The sequence below is a fragment of the Heloderma suspectum genome, chromosome 1 (assembly GCF_057233095.1).
Source record: "Heloderma suspectum isolate Gila_16-S chromosome 1, 16-S_ref, whole genome shotgun sequence".
NCBI lineage: Eukaryota > Metazoa > Chordata > Lepidosauria > Squamata > Helodermatidae > Heloderma > Heloderma suspectum.
The window spans coordinates 394,616,271-394,630,704 of record NC_139458.1 but is presented as its reverse complement, the minus strand read 5'-3'; the positions used below and the strand labels follow the sequence as shown (position 1 = coordinate 394,630,704).

The window sequence follows — 14,434 nt, the reverse complement described above, 5'->3', positions numbered from 1 at the left end:
CCCCACTGACATCAGAGCCACCAGCCTCCACTGCCTCGCTGACATGTCGAGACTACGCACTATTAGAACGAAAGTTGTGTGTGTCTTGTTTTTTCAAGACATAGCAGTTAAAAGCAGGCCTGCTCAAGAAGCACATGATATAATTAAGAGTTGTGTAGGAACAGGGTTTCTTTTAAAATTTCCTGTCAGTTTCTCTCCTAAGCCAGGCAACTCAGTGTAGTACAAGTGTCTTACGTTTGGGCTTGCCTTTGAAAGTGTGCTTGGGAAATCTTTCCACCACTCATTGGAGAAAGGAGAGGGAGTGCAATGTGGATTTTTTCCCCCTTCTTTTTTAACTTGTAAAAGTTTGCCTCACTTTTGCAAGGTCTTCATGACTGGAGGTCCATATGATATATGTGCATTTAAAATACTAGCACAGTGTTGAACTCTGAAAGGGAATTTTTCCTTAGTTTCATCCTATTGGAACCACTTAATAATCTGAACAGTTGTGTACTTGTATTGCCTATCTAAAATGATTGTGTATTTCATTTTCAGGCCAGCCAGAACATTAACACTGCCTAAAAGGTAGGATAGAGTCTCTTGTAAAGTATTTGCATGTTTTCTGTTCTCTTTTGATGTTCTTATGCATTGAAATAAAGGCGGGGGAGGGGGAGAAAACCAAATATCTTTTGTGCAACAGTCCAAGCCACCTCAGAGCTTGAGGAGAGTACTTTTTGTGCTTTTGTATGACAAAAATGCTAGAGGTTAGGCAGATGTCCTTATCCTCTAAGGTTTCTCCACAGCATCACCTAATGTGATCAATATAATATATATCCATCCATAGCAACTAATGATAAGAATAAGAAATTCATGTAAAACCAAAGCAAAGTGAGAGAGAAAACAAAACATACTGTCATTGCATCTAGAGAAAGGCTTAACTTCTATTAAATTGTTCCTCAACCTGCAATGCTCATATAAACAAGGTTTGTATCAAAGAATATGGATGCAGCTTGCTGACAACAGTGGCAGAGTAATCCTCCCACTGTTAACTTTGTCCACTTCAGTTATAGAACAGGAATCCACAATCCACATGGCATGAGTGAAGTCACCACTATCACTTCCTCCCCCCATTCCCCCCATCCTGGATTCCATTCTAGTACCACCCAGTGATGAGCATGCAATCCTCCTTTCTCAGAAGTATTAGTAGATGGTGCTTTGGTTGACACCAATTTCTTTAGCAATGTCAACTGTTCATGAGCTCAGTGCTGAAAACAGGAAACTCAAATGTCTATAACTAGAATTTGCATTGTGAGGAAACAGAATGGTGATGCTCACCTACAGCTGTGCTGGTTTCCTGCTGTGTTGTGTTCTAAAGGTGAGAAATTTACTTTTGCATGCTTTAGTTATTCAGAAGGGCAGAGCTAATCAACAAAAGCTACAGCACAGTACCACTGTAAGAATTAATAAATATGTAGGAGCAAAAATATATTTATGATTGCTGATCTTGCAGCTTGAATGTTCTTTGTACAAGTAGAGCATACTCACTGCATTAGAAGATAATTTTTGCTTTCTGCCTAATTAGTCTTTCAAAAGGTAACTTCTAACCCTCCTGATGTTTTGGCCTACAACTTCCATCATCCCTCACCACTAGCTATACTGGCTAGGGCTGATGGGAGCTGTAGGCCAAAACAATTGGAGAGCCACAGGTAGCCCCCCCCCCCCCGCAATAGAATATGGAAAAAGTATAATGTTTGCAAACACATCCAGCCTGCTAAATATGAAGTTGAACTGTTGATCACCTCAAGAAATGGGTCTTCCTGTCTCAGAGCCCAAGGCCGGCCACCTGAACTATCATTGAAATCGGCCAGGGACAATGCAGGAGGGCAACTCCATCAGGCCCTCTCCTGGGAGGATTCCAACTGCCATCAAGGCAGCTGAAGGAAGAACTATGTGGTAGGAGCACCCCGCCCTCTTTGCCTGGCATTATCTGATCCGTTCCCAGGCTTGCTGTCCAGGGCAGCCAGACCCTGCATGGACAATCAGGAGTAGGGTGATGGAGTCTGTTCTTTTGTTCAAGGGTGAAAGATCTGCATGTGAAGTCCGCCCCTGCTGAGACTGTAAACAGCTTTCTTGAAACATGTTTGTAAGCCACCTTTCTACCGTGCTTTGAGAACTTTTTAGTTGAAAAGCAGTATAGAAAGACTCTAAATAAATAAATGATGTTAAAAAACAATACACATTGGTAGGAGCACATTGAATAATCCATTTTACTCATTAATCATTAATGTTTTTGCTCCCCAAGCTACTTTACAAACAATTAGTTGATCATGGAGTTTCTGCTTCTAAAAGCAAAGGATCTGTAGGCAGACAAATCCTTCTAGTTCATCTACTTTTACTTGTGAAATTGTCTTTAAAAGATGCCTGTCTTATCATTCATATTAATAACTGATGAAAGATCTCCACAGTAGTTCACTGATGAAAGCTTAATCACCCCCATTTAAAACTGAAATACTTGTTTCCAATTTATTTATAAAAACAACAAGGAGCCAAGAGAGTTGCTTGCAGCAGCAAGACAAGACGTGCTTTTATCCATAGATGGCAAACATTGCTGAGAGTAATGTGGCAGGTGGTAGCCCTCTTCTCCCCACCCTGAAGTTAAGGTTTCCTAGCTGAGCAGGATGCCTGCAGCACAGTGCAGTTAGGATTGCATCGGACAAGAGATGCTCACTTTAGATGAAAGCGGAATTTAGTTGTCATATCCAGAAGCCTGGCCATAGTAGACATCCATAAATGTTGCTTAGATTCCTAAAAACAGGTCAGAGTGATTTCCAGTAATACACTGGTTGGCATGAAATAAAAGAGATGCTCAACCAAGTTGTCTCCTTTTGTGAGCAGTGCAGCAGAGCAAGTGTTGTGCAATGGTTAGAGTGTTGGACTGGGACTCCAGAGATCCGTCTTCTAATCCCCACTTGGCCGTGAAGTTTTACTGGGTGACTTTGGGCCAGTCATGGACTCTCAGCCTAACCTAGCTCACAGAACTGTAGTAAGGATAAAGTGGAGAGGAAGAGGACCATATAACCCACCTTGGATTCCTTGTAAGAGGAAAACGGTGGGATATAAATGTAATTATTTATAATAAATAAAGAAATAACTCATGCAAGCCTTGCCCCCTTGCAAGCTGGGATTTTTCCATTTACTAGAAGAGAAATTGAGATTCAACATGAGCTGAACATTGGCACTAACGTTTTGCTGCTGGGATTAGTAGACCACATGTGCGTCCAGTTCTTTGGGTGCAAGTCAGCCACCAGCATATTATGGAACCAACTCTCAGTATGGACACACCCAGTAATTGCAGGACATCTTAAGACACAGGCAGCACCTAATAAACATTCTTTAATATTTCTGGGATGATTCAACTGCTCTGGATAACTGCCTAAGCATTCTTGCAGTTGGGAATCGCATCTTGATATCCAGCCTAAATATGCTTTGCTGCCATTGGAATCCACTACTTATTAACCTTCTCATGGTGCATCTAGTAAATAGCAAGTAGTTTTTAATTATCTAGCCCTCCGGCCCTCTTCACTCGTCTTTTCTGTAAGTAAATGTGGCCAGTCTTTTCACCTTTTCATCACATTTTGCATATTCAGCCCTTAATGGAGTATATGCTGCTTTCCCAAATCTTCTCCACTTTGTTGGTGTCCTCCTTAAGTTGTGTTCACCAAAAACTGGACATAACTCCCCAAGGCGTAATCAGTACAGAGTAGTGGGAGTACTTTTTCCTTTTATGTTTGACTGATAGTGTTTCGGTTAGCCAAGCCCCAAATGGCATTTTCATATTTTGCAACATAAATTACGTTAAATTCCTTTTAAACCTTCGCAGAAGAGCTGGAGCCTTGCTCCTCTCAAGTTCTGATATTCCATAGAGTTTATTTTTGGTACTGGATTTGGAAACCTCCTGACCAGACTGAAAATATGAACTTAAGGAAGAAGTTTAAAATTCAATTGTGTGTGTGCTTAGTCTAGTATAACAGTTTTATTCAAAATGGCACTGTTTTTCTAAACTGAAGGTGCCAGAATGGTTTGAATTAAATATATAGCAAGTATCATTACTGTTCTGTGAGCCAAAGAAATCTATTTTTGGCCAGACCAGAAATAGTAAATAATTGCTGCACAAAAAAAATAACAAACTAGGCTGTACATTTATTAGACATTTGGGACAAATATTCATCGACTAATCTAAATGTTTTTTCAAACCAACACTATGAAGAAGAATCACCTGAGGATGGGGGTTGGTTAAAAACAAACTAATGCTTATTGAAAGCACCACTTTCTGAAAAGGGAGCAGAACCTCTCTCAGCCCAAGGGCCAAATTCAGTTTCGGAGAAGCTTTCAGGGGCTGCACTCCATGGATGGGCAGAGCTGAAGGCAAAAGGGGTGGGCCAAAATACCAGCATATTTTCACTTAAAGCTTTTCCTGCACATAAGTCAGCCTTAGGAGAGGTGTTCCAACCTTTTAGAATGGGGGAAAAACTGTGCAAAAGGCAGGAAGCCACTGAACAATCAGTGGTTGGGGGGAAGGGGGTGGGGCCAGGGGAAGGTGGTATGTCCATCTGTGGAACCCTGGAGGCATGGGTTTGGCCCCCAGGAGGGATAGATTTGGCCCAGTCCTGAGGTTTTGCACCCCGTTCTAAAAGCACCACAAAGTAAGCAGTGTTTCACTTTGAAGTCTTATGCCAGGCTTCCCCAACCTGCGGGCTTTCTCCACAACAATGGAAGGAGAAGCCAATCATGGCTTACCTGCATTTTTCAAGGAGCCGGTTTTGGTCTGGGCAGGGCTCCACGAGTGAGTGCATCACACCATTCTAAGTCACTTCACAGAGCATAATTCCAGGTAGGGTGGGGAGGTTGGAGTGAACGTCATCTGACTGGCAGGGGCTGCTCAACCAATAACCGAAGCTTCCCCCTGCCTCCAGGGTCTCCCCCCCGCTTTCTTCTTAATTATAAGCCTCCTTGAGCACAATGAGACTTACTTCTGAGTAGACACTAATTGGTTTGTGCTGGGAAAGATATGCAGGGGAAACACAGGGATGGGAAACAAGCCCCTTTCTAACCCGATGCTGCCAGGAACGAAGGTGTGAATTAGTTACTTCCTTTTTCTTTCTTTTTTTAATATATTTTTATTTATTTTATATGAATGAAATAAACAGTACCAAAATTACCAACAACCTTATCAATGCTTCAGTTTCCCAGCAATGCAATATTCTGAGGAGGACACCACAATAACAAAAAGAGAAGAAAAAAGAAAGAGAAAAGGGAGGAGGAAAGGAAGCGAAGAAAAAAGAAAAAAAACCTTTCCCCCTCACTCCCCCCCTCCCTCTTCCTCCCCACTAAAGAACTGAGTTTAAGCTCCAACACCCACCGGTCTCCAATGTCATTCTATTTTAAAGACTATATCTATAACCTTAACAATCTTACAATTTAATAAACAACCTTACATTTCTATATCATATCATCAATCTTATATCAAAGAAAGAAGTCTAGAATTCATTCCCAAAAGCCTAGTATTATTAGTAATAATTATACATATATATATATATATATATATATATAATTATACTAATATTATATCATAATAAAACTTAATATAAACCTTCAACATTCATTAATATATTTTATACTAGATATATTATCTATTTTAAAATAAAAACAAGAAAAGAATAAGAAATGAAAAGAAATAAGCAAATATATATATAATCATTTATCTTCTGAATTAGCCTGGATCATATAGGCTAAATAGAAACAATTAACAAAGCTTGTTTAAAAATTCCAGTTCATGGAGTTGTAACAAGATTCTCACGCATTTTTACGCTCAGCCAAGCCTCCGCCATTTCATGATTTTGAAACTTCTTAATCTGACCTTGAGACACAATGCAAAGAATAGCAAGATATTTTAAGTAGTATTGTAAGTTCATTTGTTTTGCCAAGTTCTTTGCTTTGATAAATTGCCTTCTTTTATCTGCCAACTCTTTGATGTAGTCAGGAAATAACATAACTTTATCTTGTCTCCAGGAAAGACTTCGAGCTTCTCTTGCCAAGCACAGGATATAATTCTTTGTGGAGACTTTTGCAAATTGAACTATGATGGCGTAATCAGTCCCTTTAGCATTTGGCACACGAAATGCCTGCTCAATATCAAGTAAATAATCAGATGGAATAGGGAGTATCTCATGCAAAAGTTTATCCACAAAAACAAGCAATTTTACATCTTTAGGCAAATTTTTAATCCCCAAAATACATTGGAACTCTTCATGAAAGCCTCCAGTTGAGAAATTCTGTCAGAGGTGTTCTTAAAATAGATTTGAGTCGTAGTTTCATTTCCATCCACACGGTCTTCAAGCTCATTAATTTTCGTCTCCATTTTTTGCTGTGACGCATTAATTAAATCTACAGCTCCTTGCAGGGTGGTGATGGAATTTTGGATTAAATCCAGCCTCTTGACCTGCTCCGTAAATTGTGAAGATAAAGTCTTTATCAGTGTAAATAATTACCCTATATCTTCTGTCTTTGACATTTTGGACACAGAGGATGTGGGGAGAGTGGATGCCAGCTCCTTTCTTCTCCTTGGTGCAGACATATTTCTCTCACACAGGTCCTCAGATGTTCTCAAATATTGTTAATGTTTCTTAAATCATCCCTCAAAGGTTGTTGATATTTCTTAAAGCATATATTATATGGAACATGTCAGCCCTGTTTTCTCCTATAAAATAGGAGTCTCAATACAGCTTTTTGCATTGGTAAAGCCCTGGGGAGATAATTCTGGAATCCAGCCCCCCCATTATCACGTGGGAATTACCTTTCTCCAAGATGTTGTCCAGAACTGTTGCCTTGCCCCCCCTTTCCATTCCAGGGGGGAGATGAAAAACTTTTTCAGCCTTTTAAAACTGTTTGAGAAAGCTCCCACGGAGCCCTGTGGGAAGCTACCAGAGCAACATCGGTCCCGACCAGATCGTGAATTAGTTACTTCCGATGTGCTCATTCAAGGGACAAGCCACTTTGACCAGAAGGGCAGTTACTACCGAGTAGACACACTTATGTTTGTGCTGGGAAAGACAAGCCGGGGAAACTAGCCCCCTTTCTAACCCAATGGTGCGCAGGATCTCTGTAACGGAGGTGTGAATTAGTTACTTCCGAAGACAATAAACCAAACAATGGCGAATCACAGCTTGGTAAAGCGCTTCAGAGCCTTTAGGGAATTAGTACTTTAAAATGTGCTATTTCGATTAAGGGGATCTCTGAAAATTATGCAGTGCACATTCGGGGGACAAGCCTCATTGAGCACAGTGGGAGTTACTTCTGAGTAGAGACTACTTGGTTTGTGCCCGGAAACACGGGCAGGAGACAGGAAACACCCCTTGACCGGGGTCACGGTGAAAGGCACACCCCTGGGCAGGGTTAGTATACCCAAGGTAAATGTAGGGTTGAGGCACACAACTATACCGCCGACAACCCGACTTAAGGAAAAGAATCTGACTTTAAGCAGTCTCAGGAAATCCAGTTTTTCCATGATAAGCTCCGGGGTGGCTGCTGGATGGCCATGACGTCATGTATCCCTAATGACCTCCAAATGCAGCCAGCTGAGAGTAAATTGCTCATGGAGACACCCCCTGGTGCCCTCCAGATTTATTGGACTACCACACCCATCATCCCCAGCCAGCATTGACATTAGCCACGCAGGGTAGGATGACTGGGGCAATAGTACAGCACACCTGGAAGGCACCAGGTTGGGCAGGGCTGTCTTATTCTATGTTTGGGTTCGGACAATCAGTGGGGGAAACAACGCAGTGTCAGTTGTTTCCCTTGCTGGTCGCACAACTATGATTACCCTAATTACCTGCGTCACGTTGTGGGTTGCTGTGTTATCTGAACCTGGTGCGCGGCGCAGGCGTAGTGTATTTTCACCCACCCTACAACCCACGGCTCGCAGTATGGGTTGTAGGGTGGGTGAAAGTGCATTGTGTTCGCGCTGTGCTCCAGGTTTGGACAACATAACAACTCACAACGTGGTGCAGGTAATTAGAGTAATCACGGTTGTGCAACCGGTGCATGTGGGGGTGGGGGAAACAACTGCGTTGTTTCTCCCACTGGTCATCTGAACAAGCCCTATATGTGTGATATCCAATTTAATCCTATTTAAATAAAATAAAGACTTTAAAGCTGTCTTCTGTGTTACAAGCAACATTGTAAAGTAACCCAGTCTCCTTGCTTCTTTTTCCCTCCTGGAATGTATCCCCTTTTAATGGCTCTTTTCTATTTTGTTCTAGCTATGCAGCTCTGATAGCTGACTGGCCTGTGGTGGTTTTAGGAATGTGTACTGTGTTAATTGTGGTGTGTGCATTGGTTGGAATCCTAGTCCCAGATCTTCCAGATTTTTCTGATCCATTATTGGTAAGTAAACATTATTACCTTGTTCTGTCAAAGCATTGTGTTGGCATATCCTTTTTCCAGCTATAATGGTAAGAGAGATGTAAGGAATTCTTGGAGAATGTATTATACTGCTTCGACACACAGATGTGCACAAATCAAAACCCCAGATCTGAATATTTATGAAGTTTGGTAGTTGAGTCCAGATGTCTTCAAATATGTCTGTGCTGCTGCTGAATCTGTTAATCAATAACAAAAATAAAAAAGACTTCTTCCAGCAACACCTCTGAAAATAGAGTTTTGAGTGTATCATAGCAATTCCAGTAATACCTAGGTTAATAGATCTAGTATACTGCAATAATTAAGACGTGGAGTGGTGTCATTTTTAATCTCTCTGAGATTTAAGTTTTAGTGTTTTTACTTAACATTTTGCAAATCACTAGGGGGCTGTGTTGAGTGGGTGGTATATAAGTGGTGAAATTTTCCACTGGAGAAGGAAATGGCAACCCACTCCAGTATTCTTGCCAAGAAAACCCCATGGAACGTATCACAAGGCTAAAAGAGATGACGCCGGAAGATGAGCCCCTCAGGTCGGAAGGTGTCCAATATGCTACTGGGGAAGAGCAGAGGGTATTTCCAAGTAGCGCCAGAAAGAGTGAAGCGGCTGGGCCAAAGCCGAAAGGACACTCAGCTGTGGATGTGTCTGGCGGTGAAAAGAAAATCCGATGCTGTAAAGAACAATACTGTTTAGGAACCTGGAATGTCAGATCAATGAATCAAGGTAAGCTGGAGGTGGTCAAACATGAGATGGCAAGATTGAACATCGACATCTTGGGAATCAGCAAACTCAAATGGACAGGCATGGGTGAATTTAATTCAGGTGACCATCATATCTACTATTGTGGGCAAGAATTCCTTAGAAGAAATGGAGTAGCACTCATAGTCAACGAAAGGGTGGGAAAAGCAGTACTGGGGTACAATCTTAAAAATGATAGAATGATCTCAGTACGAATCCCAGGCAAACCATTCAACATCACAGTAATTCAAGTCTATGCCCCAACCACTGAGGCCGAAGAAGCTGAGGTTGATGGGTTCTATGAAGACCTACAACACCTTCTAAAACTAACACCAAAAAAAGATGTCCTCTTCATCATAGGGGATTGGAATGCTAAAGTAGGAAGTCAAGAAATCACCGGGATAACAGGCAGGCATGGCCTTGGTGTACAAAATGAAGCAGGACAAAAGCTAATAGAGTTTTGCCAAGAGAACACACTGATCATAGCAAACACTCTTTTCCAACAGCACAAGAGGCGACTCTACACATGGACGTTACCAGATGGTCAATATCGAAATCAGATTGATTATGTCCTTTGCAGCCAAAGATGGAGAAGCTCCATCCAGTCAGTAAAAACAAGACCTGGAGCTGACTGTGGCTCAGATCATGAGCTGCTTCTTGCAAAATTTCGGCTTAAATTGAAGAACGTCGGGAAAACCACTAAACCGTTCAGGTATGACCTAAATCATATCCCTGATGAATATACAGTGGAGGTGAGGAATAGATTTCAGGGATTAGACCTGATAGACAGAGTGCCCGAGGAACTATGGACGGAGGTCCGTAACATTGTTCAGGAGGCAGCAACGAAATCCGTCCCAAAGAAAAAGAAATGCAAGAAAGCCAAGTGGCTGTCTGAGGAGGCTTTACAAGTAGCTGAGGAAAGAAGGGAAGCGAAAAGCAAGGGAGAAAGGGGAAGATATACCCAACTGAATGCAGAGTTCCAGAGAATAGCAAGGAGAGACAAGAAGGCCTTCTTAAATGAACAATGCAAAGAAATCGAGGAAAACAACAGAATGGGAAAGACTAGAGATCTCTTCAAGAAAATCGGAGATCTCAAGGGAACGTTTTGTGCAAAGACGGGCATGATAAAGGACAAAGAAGGCAGGGACCTAACAGAAGCAGATGAGATTAAGAAGAGGTGGCAAGAATACACAGAAGAACTATACAGGAAAGATCTGAATGTCCCTGATAGCCATGATAGTGCGGTCACTGAACTTGAGCCGGACATCCTAGAGAGTGAAGTCAAGTGGGCCTTAGGAAGCATTAGTAACAACAAAGCTAGTGGAGATGACAGTATTCCAGCCGAGCTATTTAAAATCCTAAAAGATGATGCTGTTAAAGTGCTGCATTCAATATGCCAACAAATCTGGAACACTCAACAGTGGCCACAAGACTGGAAAAGGTCAGTTTACATTCCAATTCCAAAGAAGGGCAACGCCAAAGAGTGTTCAAACTACCGCACAATTGCGCTCATTTCACATGCCAGCAAGGTGATGCTCAAAATCCTACAAGCTAGGCTTCAGCAATATGCGAACCAAGAACTACCGGAAGTACAAGCTGGGTTTCGAAGAGGCAGAGGAACTAGAGATCAAATTGCCAACATTCGCTGCATCATGGAGAAAGCAAGAGAATTCCAGAAAAACGTCTATTTCTGCTTCATTGACTATGCTAAAGCCTTTGATTGTGTGGATCACAACAAACTGTGGCAAATTCTTAAAGTGATGGGAGTACCAGACCACCTTACCTGCCTCCTGAGAAACCTGTACGAGGGTCAAGAAGCAACAGTAAGAACCAGAGCTGGAACAACCGATTGGTTCAAAATTGGGAAAGGAGTACGACAAGGCTGCATATTGTCACCCTGCTTATTTAACTTATATGCAGAGTACATCATGAGAAATGCCGGGTTGGATGAATCACAGGTCGGAATTAAGATTGCCGGGAGAATTATCAACAACCTCCGATATGCAGACGATACCACCCTAATGGCAGAAAGCGAAGAGGATCTCAAGAGCCTCTTGTTGAGGGTGAAAGAGGAGAGTGCAAAAGCTGGTTTGAAACTCAACATTAAAAAAACTAAGATCATGTCATCTGGCCCTATCACTTCCTGGCATATAGAAGGGGAAGAAATGGAAGCAGTGACAGATTTTACTTTCTTGGGCTCCAAGATCACCGCAGATGGTGACTGTAGCCATGAAATTAAAAGACGCTTGCTCCTTGGGAGGAAAGCTATGGCAAACCTAGACAGCATAGTAAGAAGCAGAGACATCACCTTGCCGACAAAGGTCCGTCTAATCAAAGCTATGGTTTTCCCAGTAGTAATGTATGGCTGTGAGAGCTGGACTATAAGGAAGGCTGAGCGCCGAAGAATTGATGTTTTCGAACTGTGGTGCTGGAGAAGGCTCTTACGAGTCCCCTGGACTGCAAGGAGGTCAAATCAGTCCATCCTAAAGGAAATCAACCCTGAGTGCTCATTGGAAGGACAGATACTGAAGCTGAAGCTCCAATATTTTGGCCACCTAATGCGAAGAGAAAACTCCCTGGAAAAGACCCTGATGCTGGGAAAGACTGAAAGCAAAAGGAGAAGGGGACGGCAGAGGATGAGATGGCTAGATAGCATCACGGATGCAATGAATATGAACTTGAGCACGCTCGGGGAAAGAGCGCAGGACAGGAAGGCCTGGCGTGCTATGGTCCATGGGGTCACGAAGAGTCGGACACGACTGAACAGCAACAACATATAAGTGGTGAAATAAATAACAAAATAGTAATAGAGACTTTTTCAAACAATAAAGAGACCATCAAAATAAGTGAGAGTCTTCTTAAAAAAAGAATACTTAAGCTAATAAAAGCTGCTACAGAGCTATCTGTTTTATGCTTTTTACTTTAGGATGGCTGTAACATGGACTTCATTAGACATTAAATGAGTCGCTGTTGACATAGATATAAGAATCCATAAATGGACTATTAGACCAGACCCCCTGATTTTGTAAAAACCAGTTGATGCATTTAGGAGCTTCCATTTGACGACATGCACCTAAACCTACATTTTGGTGTATATAGACATTCCGATTAGTAAATGCGTTGTTTGCAGAGTTCCTTTCGTCCTTTTCAAATACCATAATGGATGGATACATTACAGGAAAATCCTGAGCTAACTCAGGGCCATGATGTTAATTGCATAAATGCAAAGAACAAACAGCCTGGAGATCTTGGAGTGGGGATGGCAAATTTAATAGTCCCTGCCGTGGTCCTGATAGAAATTGCCTCTCCAAAGCTGCTGTTTGCATTTCAAGGGAACCCACCATTGAATTTCAAGGGAGTTTCCCTTTAAATGCAAATACCTGCTTTAGAGGTGGTTTTGGTAGGGGTTGTTGTTGTTCAGTCATTAAGTCGTGTCCAACTCTTCGTGACCCCATGGACCATAGCACGCCAGGCCTTCCTGTCCTGCGCTCTCTCCCGGAGCGTGCTCAAGTTCATATTCATTGCATCGGTGATACTATCTAGCCATCTCATCCTCTGCCATCCCCTTCTCCTTTTGCCTTCAATCTTTCCCAGCATCAGGGTCTTTTCCGGGGAGTTTCCTCTTCGCATTAGAAGGCCAAAATATTTGAGCTTCAGTTTCAGTATCTGTCCTTCCAATGAGCACTCAGGGTTGATTTCCTTCAGGATTGACTGATTTGACCTCCTTGCAGTCCAGGGCACTCGTAAGAGTCTTCTCCAGCACGACAGTTCGAAAGCATCAATTCTTCAGCGCTCAGCCTTCCTTATAGTCCAGCTCTCACAGCCATACGTTACTACTGGGAAAACCATAGCTTTGATTAGACAGACCTTTGTCGGCACAGTGATGTCTCTGCTTCTTACTATGCTGTCTAGGTTGGCCATAGCTTTCCTCCCAAGAAGTAAGTGTCTTTTAATTTCATGGCTACAGTCACCGTCTGTGGTGATCTTGGAGCCCAAGAAAATAAAATCTGTCACTGCTTCCATTTCTTCCCCAGATGCCATGATCTTAGTTTTTTTAATGTTGACTTTCAAACCAGCTTTTGCACTCTCCATTTTCACCCTCAACAAGAGGCTCTTTAGATCCTCTTCGCTTTCTGCCATTAGGATGGTATCATCTGCATATCTGAGGTTGTTGATAATTCTCCCAGCAGTCTTAATTCCGACCTGTGATTCATCCAGCCCGGCGTTTCTCATGATGTACTCTGCATATAAGTTAAATAAGCAGGGCGACAATATGCAGCCTTGTCGTACTCCTTTCCCAATTTTGAACCAGTCAGTTGTTCCATGTCCGGTTCTTACTGTTGCTTCTTGACCCTCGTACAGGTTTCTCAGGAGGCAGGTAAGGTGGTCTGGTACTCCCATCTATTTCAGAATTTGCCACAGTTTGTTGTGATCCACACAATCAAAGGCTTTAGTGTAATCAATGAAGCAGAAATAGACGTTTTTCTGGAATTCTCTTGCTTTCTCCATGATCCAGTGAATGTTGGTGATTTGATCTCTAGTTCCTCTGCCTCTTCGAAACCCAGCTTGTACTTCCAGTAGTTCTCGGTTCACATACTGCTGAAGCCTAGCTTGTAGGATTTTGAGCATCACCTTGCTGGCATGTGAAATGAGCACAATTGTACGGTAGTTTGAACACTCTTTGGCATTGCCCTTCTTTGGAATTGGAATGTAAACTGACCTTCTCCAGTCTTGTGGCCACTGTTGAGTGTTCCAGATTTGTTGGCATATTGAGTGCAGCACTTTTAACAGCACCATCTTTTAGGATTTTAAATAGCTCAGCTGGAATACTGTCATCTCCGCTAGCTTTGTTGTTAATAATGGTTCCTAAGGCCCACTTGACTTCACTCTCTAGGATGTCTGGCTCAAGTTCACTGACCACACTATCATGGCTATCAGGGACATTCAGATCTTTCCTGTATAGTTCTTCTGTGTATTCTTGCCACCTCTTCTTAATCTCATCTGCTTCTGTTAGGTCCCTGCCTTCTTTGCCCTTTATCATGCCCGTCTTTGCACAAAACGTTCCCTTGAGATCTCCGATTTTCTTGAAAAGATCTCTAGTCTTTCCCATTCTGTTGTTTTCCTCGATTTCTTTGCATTGTTCATTTAAGAAGGCCTTCTTGTCTCTCCTTGCTATTCTCTGGAACTCTGCATTCAGTTGGGTATATCTTCCCCTTTCTCCCTTGCTTTTCGCTTCCC

At 42.2% G+C, this 14,434-nt stretch overlaps 1 protein-coding gene across 4 annotated transcripts in view; it reads left to right on the top strand.

The window, feature by feature from the left end:
* DISP1 (dispatched RND transporter family member 1) overlaps nucleotides 1-14,434 on the top strand; it is a 119,420-nt gene that overhangs the window by 80,248 nt on the left and 24,738 nt on the right. For all 4 annotated transcript variants that reach the window (XM_084828699.1, XM_084828701.1, XM_084828703.1 and 1 more), the window contains 2 exons: nucleotides 535-564; nucleotides 8,301-8,424. In XM_084828699.1, the coding sequence (XP_084684825.1) occupies nucleotides 535-564; nucleotides 8,301-8,424 (154 nt within the window). The remainder of the gene's footprint in view (nucleotides 1-534; nucleotides 565-8,300; nucleotides 8,425-14,434) is intronic.